We start from the raw sequence: 14,513 nt of genomic DNA, 5'->3' as shown, positions 1-14,513 counted from the left end.
GAAAACCCCACCAGGGGTCACCATAAGTCAACTATGACTTGAGAGCACTCCCCACCCCCAGTTATCTAGAGCTTTTAACAATGCCATCCTAAGCACAGTTACACGCTTCTAAACCTGCTAAGTTCAGTGAACTAATAAGGGTGTAACTCTGGTTAGGATAGTAACTATCTTATTTATAATTGCTCAGCAGTACAGTAACCAGCTCAACACTTAACAGGAGAAAATGCCAATCACAATACCCAATACATAGCCGCCATTGACTCAAAACTGAATCCTACTCTTTTCTTCCTCTTGAATGTAATCATCAATATTTCCTTTTTGCACAGGGATCCCTAATACTTCATTTAAATCATCAATATTTCCTTCTTTCAATAAAAACGCTTTAGAAGGAAGTATACCCAAAGCAATTTTGATCAAACTCTGCTACCTCAGTAGCAAAAAACGCAAATTGTAGTTAACCCTGGCCAGAATCTATTAAAGCATAACAGGCCAGATGATGAGTTCATGCAGTGTTGCAGACAGAGTAGTCAAAGGTTATACAGATCTCTTATAACATAAGCTGCCAAGACCTGGCGCAGTAAGATGCCGCTCCTTTCTTTTCTACTTCCCAGCTGTGTCCTGCCATTACAGGGAAGGTACCATTCCCCGTCCCTCTCCTTGGGAAATCCCGCAGATTCTGTTTGAGAGGTTATTTAAACTAGCTTTAACAATCTGCTTCAAACAAACTCCCATTCCTTTTTAATTGTTTGGAATTTATTTAATTAGGCATTGCAGGTCTTTAATACTAAATCAACTGATAAACCTATTTATCAGGGTTTTTTCCCCCAAACCAGTGATTTAAGCACAAACATGCTCACCAGTTAACTGCTGACATGGGCACCTTCTATACTGGCCCTTCTCTGAAGCTTAAGTAGCAGGAGTCGGGGGCTCCTCTGGGAGAAGAGATTCTGTATGACTCAGTATAACATCTAAGAACATTGACTCCTTTTGCCAGATGTGGAAAAAGAACAAGGAATTCCTTGCCATCTTGCCAAGCCTCTTCAATGCTCACTCTTTCCCAAACCTCTCAATGGCTCAGCGCAACAGCAATGGACCCTCAACTACCCCACTGTTATGTTTGGCCTTGAAAGAGCTTACAAAGCTCAACATGGCATCAAAGACCAAACCCTACCCTTCAGAATCTATTAAAGCATAAAAAAAATTATTACACAAGATTATTACACATGATTAATAACAATATTGTTAACTAAATGAAACAATTCTTTCTCAAGAATCGTTTAGAATGAACTAACAAAACAGCCTTTCACTCATGAAAGCTTACACAATAAATTCATTAGTCTTTAAAATATCACAAAATAAAACAAGAATCCAGGACTTTAACACTAGCCGAATTGATTCCAGCCTAGGGTCTCATGAGTCAGACCTCACTTCATCACATGCCATGGAGTCTAAGACCCATCTGGAATTAAAGTGTCACAAGTGTCTGTTATTTTGAATGCAGAAGACTCACTTGGCTAACCACTCTAGAATGAAACTGTTCTGTGGATTAATATTTTATAAACTGGAGTCAGTGTCCAAATTTGATTACATTTGGATTTGTTCATATGTATTTTAATAGGTTTGGACGTCATTCCTCCTTCTGAAGAATGATTCATCCCGTTATTGACATGGCTTTCCCAATTTCTTTCACTGCCCAAGGGCAGCCTTCAAATTATCCTTGGCTGCACAAGTGTGCCGACAACTGACATCACCAGGTACAAGACTCTTGCCCAGAAAGCCACACTGCCAATTGCATCAGTATTTTAGGCAGCAGTTCAAAGCTAGGCAGATCATGAAAGCCCTCCCCCCCACACACACACTCTGGCCAACAGTTCAGTCAATTTCCTACTTAACCATTGATGTTTGGTTGCTGTTTTTTGACACATAAGTACCAAGATAATATGTAACATAAATTACTTTAATGTGAGTTTCATTTACCCAAGACCAGGGTTCTTAGCTAATACAAGAGGGGAACTTAAGTAATATCAAGCTAAAGTTTTAAAACTGAAAAATGAAAATAAGGCATTAGAAAAAACAACAGAGTTAAAATGTTTCTCAGAGAAAGAACAAATCAACTATTAATCAAGAACTGGCTAGCAGATATTACAGAGCAATTAGAGACTAACCATTTAGGTGCAAATTCCATATACATCAAACTATATGGAAAATGGTTTGAAGGTGTGGAAATGCCATTCAGCATTAACTCTAGACAAGTACCTAGTTATTACAAGATGAACATACTATTAACAAAGTAATTTTTAACAAATACATAGTACAGCATATTGTACAATCTTACCTATGGTCTGCAATGACACATTTTATTACTACTACTACTACTACAACAACAACACCACACATATTACATTAAGGTCCGAAGTCCAGTATCCTTTGAGAAATCAAGCATGCTTCCATTTCATTACAAATTCAAATTTCATAACAAATTTCATAACAGAATTCCATGCCATAGAGTATAAGATCAACAGATCAACAAAATGGAGCTAGGGACAGATGAGGGGATTTTTCTACAAACCTAAAAGAAGTCCCAGGTTTGCAGAAAAATCTGAAATCTTACAAATAATTAAATCTCCCCAAAATAATAGAAACACTTGCAGCTTTAATAAAAGAATACCCACTAAGCTCTCGGTAGCCATTCTGGAGATTGCTAGGCAACCACAATCATATTGTTGAGCCTTCCCAGCTTTGATTTCTCTAAAGCAAAGCCTTGTGAAGGATAGCTTAGGAGGCCAAAACAGCTCTTTCAAGGTCCTGTCTCCCTCTGTCCTGGTGGAGGATGACTTGACAGGGACAGCTCAGTGGCAACCACTGGAGACTCACAACTGGGCTTGACCCAGCTTCCCACCAGTAGCCCAGCAGTGCAACTAGGCCACATTTCTTCCCAGGAGAGGCTGCCATGAGGAGGAAAGGAAAGAAAATTGAAGATAAAGGGGCACATTAAAGCAGGTAGGTTGGTGGGTAGGAAGGAGAGAAGGAAGCAGGAAAAGGGAGCGGTTATGGGGCAAAGAGCCCCATAGCACAGAGTGGTAACTGCAGCCCAAGCTCTGCAGACGACCTGAGTTTGATCCTGGCAGAAGCCAGGTTGAGATAGCCAGCTCAAGGTTGACTCAGCCTTCCATCCTTCCAAGGTTGGTAAAATGAGTACCCAGTTTCCTGGTGGTAAAGTGTAGATGACTGGGGAAGGTAATGGCAAACCACCCCATAAAAAGTCTGCCAAGAAAACATCGTGATGTGACGTCCCCCCCCATGGGTCAGTAATGACTCAGTGCTTGCATAGGGGACTACCTTTACCTTTATGGAGCTGCCAGGGAAGGAAAACAGGAAATAATGAGAGATGGGATACAGAAGAAAATCAGATGCCCCTAGGGTTGCCAGGTCCCTTCACTCTCCCAGTGGGAAATTGGGACACTGGCTCCTACCTCCCCTCCTTCCTCTCTTCTCCCTCTCGTGTGCACTTCCAGGAAGTGACATCATCATGCAGGTCAAAGGGTGGCCTGGGAGCACTCCCGCACTCGCCAAAGGGCTGAATCGCTCCCCCCCATGGGGCCCAATTTGGCCCCGCTGTGGGGCACGGGAGCATGCTGCGCTGCCTAGGAGTGCATCGTGCCATGGGGGGAGCCCCAGGGGAGACCCCCCCGCAGGCCCAGTAAGTGGGGGCGGGGGTAGGAGGTGGGAGCAGGGGATCCCCCGCCCCAGGTAGGGGAATGGCAAGCCTAGATGCTCCCCACATGTCTTTGTGAGTCCGCTGTCTATAATAATCAAATTTGTTGGCATTCGCATTCCATTGTCACTATTTAAAACAAAGAATATATCCCCATTTCCAACCAACTCTCCCATAATTATCCATCTGAGCACTGCACAAGATCAGGTCTGTTCTTCCAGATGTAGGAATCAAACTATAGAGGATTAGCAACTGTTCTTTTGTTGTTATTGTCTTAACATTGGTTCCCTGATTGATCAATTAAAAAAATCATTCTCCTACAAGCAACAAAAAATAGTTTACAATACATACAAGCAAACAAAATCAATGTATTTAATTCTCAACCTGTCTCCGTCTGATGGTGCTTAAACCTGTGAGTCAGGGCCGGATGGAAAGAACGGAGATTTTTCAATAAATTTAGGGGGGAAGGTATGAAGGGTAAAGATGGGTAAGTGGGTCCCATCTCATAAACACACAAGCCTTTCCCATCCCTTGCTACCCAGGCAGGTAAAGGCTGGGAGTCCACCACCCACCTCACACAACCTGCCCAGCCTCCATTATGGCAGAGATCCCTGACCCAATTCCTCACAGGGTCCCTTCTCTCCCAGAGGCTCCAGCAGACAAGCAGCCAGTTCCTGGTATGTACCTCCCCTCACCCAGCTACAGCCCAGGGCTACTGGGGAAAAGGGAACTTAGAGATTTCTTTCCCTATATATGCACTAGGCTCGTTCCACGTGACCAGAACGTTTGTGTGTGTTTAATTTCCCCTCAGCTAACACCTTCAGGCCAACCAGGGTTAAACCAAGCAAAAATCAACTTTACTTATAGGAAGGAAGATAGGAGTGGATTTTCAACTAATAACATACTGGGGTTAAACAGGAGAGGTTTCAAAATAAAAGGATGGATTAACAGCCGGTTAACTTTCTGCTGCCTCTCTGAGCAGCATCTTAAACCCTTCCTCCGCCCCTTCAATCTCACCCCAAGCCCCCTTTTCCCTACAACAGACTCTAACTCTGATTGGCCCAGCATTCCACCCGCTCCCATTGGCTGTCTTTCAGGAAAGGAGGAGCTGGAGCCACTCCTATCTATCATAGAAGGTTATAAACCCCCAATACATAGGAGCAAGTTGTCTATACAAGTGCAGACAATGAAAACTTACCGGCTGGGGGCAGGGAGCTAGGCAATCCTGCATGCCCTAATGCAGCTTGCCTGGCCTCTCCGCTGGAGAACAGTGAGCAAGGAGAAGCAGTAAAAACCACCCACACCAATGATCTGGTGATGCTGCAGGTGGGAGAGGAGGAGGAAGAGCCACGGCTACTCCTTCTTCAGCCAGCCAGGAAGGTGGGCAGGGAACAGAGGCCAGGAGCTGCTGCTGCCCTCCCACTACCAAGCGGCAAGAAGAAGAATAGACAGATGGGTTGGTAGGTGCTACAAGCACCATTCCCCAACTGCTTCAGTGTAAAGCATTCGCCACCCGGATCATCCACCCATCCACTCACTGACTTCCAGTGCTGGGGGGAAGCAATGTGGGTGGATGAAGAAGAAGCCCATGCTACTGCCCCCTCCCATTTCTTCAGCCAGGCAAACAGGGAGGGGGGGAGCAGGTGCCCTTGCTCTCTCCAACCACTACTGAGGTGGTACAGCAGCAGTCAGTCAGGGGAGGGAAACCAGGAGCTGCCACTGCCAAGTGCCAACTCACTGGCAAGTGGGAGAGAAAGAAAGATGGACAGGCAAGCAGGAGTAGGAGCAGGAGCCTATGCCGCCGCCCCCCAAAGCCACCAAGTAAGCTGCAGAGGGATGGCAACGTGGCCAGGAGGAGAACTGCTAACATCCTCCCCGCCTTGGGGAACCAGTGAGTGGGTAAGCCAGATGGGCTGGGAGACAGGGAAGGGGGCAGCAGTGGTGACAGCATTGCTAGCAGATGGACTGACTGGCAAGTGGCTTGCTCAGCAGAAAAGCGGGGGGTGGATTCTGCCCCCACAGTCTCACGGGTCCCCATTTATGATTTTATAAACAGTAGCAACAAAAAATTCCAGATCATAAAAACTACAGTGCCAAGAATAATTAAAAAAACAACTAACAAGCCTTAACTATCAAAGGCTTGAGTAAACAGGATAGGCTACCCCTGCTTCCTAAAGATGACAAAGATGGTGGCAGGCAGACATTAAGCAAAGCACAATGCAAGTGCTATCCAAGCAGGGCTTTTTTTCAGCTGGAACATGGTGGAACGGAGTTCCGGCACCTCTTAAAAATGGTCACATGGCCGGTGGCCCCGCCCCCTGATCTCCAGACAGAGGGGAGTTTAGATTGCCCTCCGCTCCGCAATCTAAATTCCCCTCTGTCTGGAGATCAGGGGGCGGGGCCACTGGCCATGTGACCATTTTCGCCGAGGGCAATTTAAACTTTAAAAAAGTCCCCCCTTGTTCCAGCTGACCCAAAGTGACGTCATTGTGCGGTCCTGAGTTCCACCACCTCTTTTCCCAGAAAGAAAGCCCTGTATCCAAGCATCTAACAGCAACATTAATGAGTCAGTTTAGGCCTTTCTTTTTGGAGATCGGACACCCTATCTATAAAACTGTGCCATTAAAAATGCAGGATGGCATTTCCTCAGACCAGGAAATCCAAACTTTCTCCCCCTCTTTTGGTAACATTAGTCTGGCCATCCTGATAGTAGGGTAATTCCTCTCATGCCACAGAAATGTTCAAAATATGCCATTCTGAAAATTTATGAAAAAATTACAGTGCAGCTCAAACGGTAATTCAAAGAGACTGTGGTTTATTCATTTTGATTGTAAGGCCTTGCTCAAAAAGGAAGAACTAACAGTCTTGCAGAGAGTTGAATCATGCTTGATCTTACAGTTGTTTTCGCTTGTAACTCTATCCCTCCTCCTTTAACTATGCCCACATAACACCACCACCCCCTTTGACCAAGCACCTTCTTTAAATAAACAGTTATGAAATATTATATAATACAGAAAGTACCTTTGAGAATGTACAGTGCCTTTCCTTTGTCACTGTAAAACTGTAGTCCATAATCAAGAAACACTTAAAATTAAAATAAACAACAACATTCAATGTATATACCACCCTTCAGGACAACTTAATGCCCACTCAGAGAGGTTTACAAAGTATGTTGTTATTATCCCCACAACAATCACCCTGTGAGGTGGGTGGGGCTGAGAGAGCTCTGGAAGAGCTGTGACTGACCCAAGGTCACCCAGCTGGCTTCAAGTGGAGGAGCAGGGAATCAAACCCGGTTCTCCAGATTAGAGTCCTGCTCTCTTAACCACTACACCAAACTGGCTCAAACAGAGAAGACTGCAGGACTCACAAGTCTGAGTGCAGCAACTCCTCTTCATAGACTTTAGGAACTGTTTTCATCCAGCCCTTTTTGACAGCATTGTCCCAACACAATCCAAAATATTCTTTGAGATTTTTAAAGCCTAAATCTTATTTTGGAAATTCTGTTCCTCACCATATCCACGGAATTTCACCACTACAGATCCTGAGGTATTTAAAGTTTCTCTTTTGCCATTTTAGAGGTCTAGAGATCGCAAGGTCTGCTTGTTGAAATAAACATAGAAGATATCACAGTAGAATATTAGGAAAATAGACCGAGGCATCCTCACCACTATCCCAAATTACGTGTTTAATGACTGAAAATAAATTCAGCAATCTAGGCACCAATCGAACAATTAAAGCCATCTCTCCTGAAGCTGGGAGGCCCCAAATACCACTAACTCTACTGTCATGGACCTGCCCTCAAGTGACAGCTTCCGGCAGGAAATCAACTCCTCTTTAACAACCAATTTAGGCTACGTTCTATAAATCTAGATACTATCCATATGCACCATGAGTGGCTATTCCTCAAAGTAATACAATGACCTTAGCGAGGGACAAAGTTAAAAGTTCTCCACAAACAAATGGCAGCAAGGTATGATCAACCCAGCCCAGTGTAAGAGAGTATACCAAAAGCTGCTAAAAGAAGCAGTCTCCCATACATTTAAAGAGAGAGACAGAAATATTTTTAAGTGTATGAGGACTTCCTTTCGAAAATGAAGTTCTTCCTAATGCCATGCTACACTCCAGCTCCTTTTTCCTCCTCTTTCTTTTTTGTTTCTTTTATTTAATATAATCAACTTATTGCTGAAAAATGAAGGCGGGTGGAGAGGAAGAGAACAGTAATACACTGCCAACAGAAACCTACAGGGAGGGGATGGTAGAGGACAGGGCTTTTTTCTGGGAAAAGAGGTGGCGGAACTCAGTGGTGGAACTCAGGACTGCACAATGACGTCACTTTGGGTCAGCTGGAACAAGGGTGGGAGTTTTTTAAAGGTTGAATCACCCTTGGCAAAAATCGTCACATGGCCACTCCCCCCCCCGATCAGAGGGCAGGGCCACCAGCCATGTGACCATTTTCAAGAGGTGCCGGAACTCCATCCCACCGCGTTCCAGCTGAAAAAAAACCCTGGTAGAGGAAGAGATTAAAAGGTTAGTTTGTATTATCTTTCAAAAAACAAAATGACTCAATTAACAGTTCATTAAAATAAATTGTACCTATCCAGAAGGAACGTGAGACTCCGCTAAGGAAGAATCTCTATCTTTAAACAGGACCTATAAAGATCTTGATGGACATATTAGATTCAAACATATCATAAAGTGAAAAGAACATACCATCGTTTCAATTCCTGATCTATTATGAGAGATTGGCACCATCTCCAGTCTGGCATTGTTGGGGAGGTTGGCAAATCTCCACTGCAGAGAAAGATCCAGCACAGTCCTCTGAAACCTGCCATACACAACGCACCATTAATGACCTCTTGCTACGATGCTACACCAGATAATTTTATCAACGTGTTGTTTCAAGCAAAAAACAGGCTGTAACATCCCAAGCTGTTTTTTCTCTCAACCGCTAGAATGGAAGTTTGCACAGCCATCTTCCAGCTGAAAGATCTAAGCTGAGAAAGACACCGAGAACCTATCAATCAGTGTCAGCAGTACACAGATCAGTGGACTGCCAGTCGCTTCAAGGAGAGTCCCTGGCTCAGTAGAACAGCGTATGCTTCACTTCAAATGGTTAGGGAATGATTGAAAACCTTAACTTTGCTTACGGAAATCAAAATTCTAGCAATGATCTAAAAACCTCCCCAACATTTACCTAACTATTTTTAAATATTCATACTCCGCTTCTCCCAGGAATCTGCAAATACATTTAGCGAGATGATGTAACCCCTCCACATCTCTGACTTCACACTGCACTTGGGAAACATTCAGAACCTCCAAAATCCAACATAATCAACCCTATCTCTCCTCTGAATCTAGAACTAGGGCCTGTTTGGAGAAATGGCAGGGGACTTCCAAAGCGCAGAGGTAAGACCCTATCTATAATCTGGAGAAGCCCCTGCAGGGCTTTGGTGACATTCTGAGAGACAAAAAACTCTGCTCCTTCCATACATTCTCTGTCTATGCCTGAGGACTGGAAGAATTGCAGTAGAAGAGGTTGGAGGGTAGACAGTGACCATAAATAAACCCTGAATGCCAAGGCCATCCAGAATGTATGGACTCCTGATCCTCTGTTATAAAAGCTAAATGTCAACTAAAGAAACATTATAATTAAAATGCCCTATAAATGGGGCATGGGGTTACCACAGTATCATGGGAACAGTTTTTCCATGGGTTCACCCCATGATATTACAATAATATGTAAGGGCCCAAACACACATGGTTGGGGCCAATCATGCAGGTCAACATGAAAGTCCTCCTTGGCTGGGGCTTAAATAGCCCCATGCAGGCCTCACAGTCCTGCCCTTTCCCTTTGTTGGGATCTCCCAACAACTGAGTTTATGGCTCACCCACCTAACCCCACCCCACGACCCTGACAACCATCTGATACTCTTTATTTATTTAACTTTATTTCTAGTCCACCTTTCTCACAGTCTCCTTGGCTAAACATGTCCCAGTCAGTTGTCAGGGTGATTGCTCATACAGACAAGTGGAACTGGCTGGCTTTTGTGTGCAGCAGAGCATCTTCAGTCATGCTTGGTACAACTCTGGTTCTTCAGAGTTAGCTGCCTCCTCGAAGAATGTTCAGCTCCCAGAACATCACTAGGGTCATTGCAGCGGGTGGCGTGGGTACTGGAAGGTTGAAAACCTTAACCAAAATTCTCCTAAAATCTCATGATCTGTTATGGCATTTATGTGACCTACGCAATAAACAGAACACTTTGTCTGCTCTTCTTCCCAACACTAAGTCAAAAGCATGCAATAATTATGTAGCAATTATTACAGATTCTCATATTAACTTTACCTTAAGGTTTTTTTCCTGATTTTGTTTAATCTAATTTAGTATCTAGAAACAGCAGAGGCCATCCAACAATCAATAAGTTACTGATAATCATTTCAAGGGGTCTCACCTTAAGCAGGAATGTTGTAGAGGAATTTAAAGACTATAATAATAATAATAGCTGCACTTATATACCACTCTTCTAGACAGATTAGTGCCCTACCCAGAGCGGTGAACAAGTTAGTGTTATTATTATTCCCACAATGCAGCTGGGGTGAGAGGAGTGGCTTATCCAAGGCCATCTACTGAGCTCAGGGCAGGAGTGGGATTCGAACCAGCAGAGTGCTGATTCGCAGCCAAATCACTTAACCACCATGCTACAGCAGCTCTCTATGTTCATGCAAGGCAAAATATTTGGACAGAAAATAGCAAGATGCTATATTGGAGCAGCAATTTGTCAGCCCCCACTCTCCTGGCTTTCTGTAAACGATGCAAAATCGAACTATTCAAAAAGGCTTTTTACTCAAAGGGGAGGGCTGCATTGTAGGGATGGGGTCTCAGATGCTTCAATAACGAGTCGGGGATCACAGACTTCATCACCATTTTTGTTTCATATATTAACTGATGCTTTAAATATGTACTCCTATGTACAACCAGTGCTCCATGCTGTCTAATGTTAGTCCTAGAATTGATTATGTTTTGCTTCAGTATCTCTGCTGTCTTGGATCCTTGCTAATGCTATGTCTTTAAACTTGTATATGTTTACCTTATGGCATTGTATTGAAATGTACTTACTTGATAGTGATTGTATTAACCTCATACTGTGTAATCCGCCTTGAGTCTCAGTGAGAAAGGCGGACTATAAATGATGTAAATAAATAAATAAATAAAATATTTGCAGCAGCCAGAGCTGCCTCTGCTACGAGATTGGATGCCTTATGCAACCGAGTGAAATACTGCCAGATCTGAATTACAGAACAGTCTCCTAGTTCTCCTACGTGCATTCCACTGAAATGAATATGAGCTGAACAAGAGCATGGTAATGTTTTGCTAACTTCTATTCATTTCAATTAGACTTGTGCAAGACATCTTCCTGGTTGATCGTGCCCAAAGTTAGGAGGAGGGGATATGCTAATTTGATTTTCAGCCTCAAACACCCAAATGTCTTAGTTTGGCCCTAGCTTCAGCGTAAACAATTACATTATTAGTTCTACCAGAAACGTCCCTGCAGAGAACATACTAAGATTGTTTACACATGCTGGTTCTGCACTGCCTTGGCTTCCTTTAACAGCACTATTTTCAGGAGCATCCACAGGAAATCATCATCTATTAATGGTGCTTCTGTGTTTTCTCTGGCTTTGCTGAAGTATTTCCCAAACCTGGTTTATTACTGTTATTTTGGAAATATCACAGTACCTTTGGATACCATGTAGATGGGTAGGTGTGCATTTTTGTACTGCCAGTGTTGTATAGTGGTTAGAGTAGCAGACTAGGATCTGGGAGATCCAAATTAGAATACCCACTGTACCATGGAAGCTCACTGGATCACCTTCGGCTAATTGCACTCTCAGCCTAACCGACCTCACAATGTTGTTGTGAGGACAAAATGGAGAAGAGAATGATGCAAATCACTCTGAGTCCCCATTGGGCAGAAAGGCAAGGTATAAATAAATAAACTTGAGGGTCCCACTCACATACACACCATTTTCCTATCATCAGTCCTTGCTGCTACCATTCCCAACCTGACAGAAACACATTGGTAAAAAAAACAGGCATTGCAGGATCGTTATAACATTATAATGATGATCTATTGCCACTGTCTACTCATTCCCAAATTTCATTTTTTTAAAAATCTCCAATCCTTCTCAGTGCAAAATTATAACAGGAAAGATGCATGATAAACCATTTCCCTTATAACTCTGCAAGGAAAAGGGGTTGATACTTACTTTTTAAAAATGAAAGCTGGGAATGAGTAGACAGTGGCAATAGATCATCATTGTGCTGTAATGCTATAGCAATCTTGCAATTCCTGACTTTTTTTTTAAAGCCCTCCAGTGAAAGGGGAGAATTGTTGGCTATGGGAGAGGCTGAGGCAAGGAAAATATAGTTAACACTGCTGTGTGGATGTTTCATTACCACAACAAATGCCTCTGCATACACAGCAGCAATGGGAGCTACAGAGAAATCATCTTCATGTGGAAGACTAAATTGCAAACTTGTGGCAATTAACAAGACAATTAATTCAAAATACTTTGATTTTCTCGCCCTATACTCTCACAGAAGTTGGTGTAATTACTATAGATTAGAAAAATTTTAATGTTAAGCGCTAGAGTTGTACTTGTACATTTAGCTCAGTATTCTGTCTTCAGCAGCCCAACACCAAGTATTTTAGAAGACTAAGGACTACAGCATAAACATAGAACCAGCCATCATTTGACTACAATCAAAACTTTCAGCAACTGGAGACCACTGGATATCTTAGAAGTAAGGCTGCATAGCTTCAGCATCTTAGCTATTAGTTACTGATGGATATAACTTCCCAATATCTGATTGATTTGTTTGAAGCGGAGTAAGATGGAACAGTGAATTTCCATGATACTAAATCTGACAAATTAAAGTGATTTTCTGAACCTGACTGTACCAAGGATCAATATACAACACAAATCCAACTCAGGACCAGATTCCCCAGAGGAAAGTAGCTGTGGACTATCACTACAGACTGTGTATTAGAACCAGCTTTCTAAAATTAATGGCAATATGAAAACAGTGTACCAAGCAGGAATTAAATGGATAAAAAAGTAGAACTCACTTCAAGTCATATTCATTGGGACTGAAATTCTGCTTCCTACAAGCTTCTTCAAGAACCTGCATAAATAATACACAGCAAATTAATCTGGAATGTACAGCTGGTTTTCAATGTAAAGAATAACATGCTTCTTAATTGCAGATCAGCTACTTCTTAAGAATAACATGCTCCTTAACTGCTGATCAGCTACTTCTTCACTTTAACCGCTACCGCTTTCTTTATTTACTTCTATCACATCATTATGGGCTAAATAGGGGTTCTAATCTGTATTAGCAAGTATGACTACATGGAAAAATAAAGTTATTTCAGAGAACTAAAACCAACAGCTTGAAAACCACCACAAAGAAATTATAATTATTCTGAAACAACACTTTACATAACCCCAAGATGGTTACATCACTGCCATTAGAAAGCAGACCCCCCCCCCTTCACAAATTCAGTTAAATCCAAGACAGAATACTCATACAACCATGGCCACTATAAGACTGAACTGAATTATGTGGTACACTCTGTTCCCCACCCCACCCCTCATTTTAATGATAAACATAAGTGAATAAAGCACAAGAAATTTTAATGTGCTGCTACATAGCTTAAATGCCGTTGGATAAACAGTCACAAAGCCAGATTAGAAAATGAAAGTGGCAAATCCTCACATGACACAAATTTAACAGTTTTATAAACCAGATTGTTAAAAAGCTCCAGAGAAGAAGCTTGACTGTTTCTGAAAAGAACGATACTTAGAAAATTATAAAGTCAGACAACTAAAAACTTTCAATATCCCAACCAAAGGGCTTTAGGCATTTAATTTTTGTTTCTAGTGAGGCTATATAGAAGCTCTCTCAATCTCTGTCAACAGAAAAAGGACATTTCTCCAGCATTCAGAGGCTATTTATTTTCTCAGGGGCAGAAAAGTGAGTATCTATAATGCATTCCCATGAAGAAGACTGTATACAATTTGCGGGGGGAGGGGGTGTGAACGTAGGAAAATCACTTTCCTGCTTTAAACCGCGGGCCACTGACTCCCTTCAATTCCTACAAACAGCCTACGTTTCTTTTTCAGACAGAAAAACATCAAGTTACCCCCGTCACAGGCCTGACAGAAACCCTGCGCAATTATGGGCCCTGCGGTCCAATCAAAACGAGCTCAATGCCTCCCTTCCTGCCCCAGGGCCAATCAGAGTGGGTTTGTCTGCCCAGTTCCCCCGCTCCTGGGCCAGACCCACCTGGAGCAGGACGGTGCTGGGGCCTACTCGCACCGTCACTCGCCGCCCGTTCGGAGCCAGGACCGAGACGGTGGAAGCCCCCGCCCCGCCGGCCGCCGACATCTTCTCTGCTCCTCCCTCAGCCGCGCGGCCTTCTAACGTCGCCGGCGCCGCCCGCTCTCGCTGCTGCTTCGCTAGCCGAACTGGCTAGCCAGGGCGAGGGGGCGCGGCCACAGCTCGGGCCGCCCCGCCTCACGCTCTCTCTTCGCTCGCCTCGCAGCGCGCCTGTTGCTGAGGTGCCTCCTCTTCTCCGTGAAGATTTGCCACCATCTCAGAAGACGCCTTTTCGCGTAGGGGCCGCGGTTCTCGTCCAGTAACGCAGCCATGAAGAGAGATGCCCGTTGAGTAGAAAGATCAGCTTCCGACGCAGAGTTAACCGACACCTCCCATGCACATCCATGGCTGCCG

The 14,513-nt window shown here is 43.5% G+C and overlaps 1 protein-coding gene across 1 annotated transcript in view; it reads right to left on the bottom strand.

The window, feature by feature from the left end:
• Nucleotides 1-14,273, bottom strand: part of ASPSCR1 (ASPSCR1 tether for SLC2A4, UBX domain containing) — an 86,805-nt gene extending 72,532 nt beyond the window's left edge. The window contains exons 1-3 of the mRNA XM_054977502.1: nt 14,067-14,273; nt 12,847-12,902; nt 8,429-8,543 (exon numbers count right to left, since the gene is read on the bottom strand). Coding sequence (XP_054833477.1) covers nt 8,429-8,543; nt 12,847-12,902; nt 14,067-14,168 — 273 coding nt within the window. The 5' untranslated portion in view covers nt 14,169-14,273. The remainder of the gene's footprint in view (nt 1-8,428; nt 8,544-12,846; nt 12,903-14,066) is intronic.
• Between the last annotated feature and the right edge of the window lie 240 nt (nt 14,274-14,513).

This window comes from Eublepharis macularius, chromosome 4 (assembly GCF_028583425.1).
Source record: "Eublepharis macularius isolate TG4126 chromosome 4, MPM_Emac_v1.0, whole genome shotgun sequence".
In the NCBI taxonomy this organism is placed as follows: Eukaryota; Metazoa; Chordata; class Lepidosauria; order Squamata; family Eublepharidae; genus Eublepharis; species Eublepharis macularius.
This window is presented reverse-complemented; position numbering and strand designations above follow the sequence as displayed.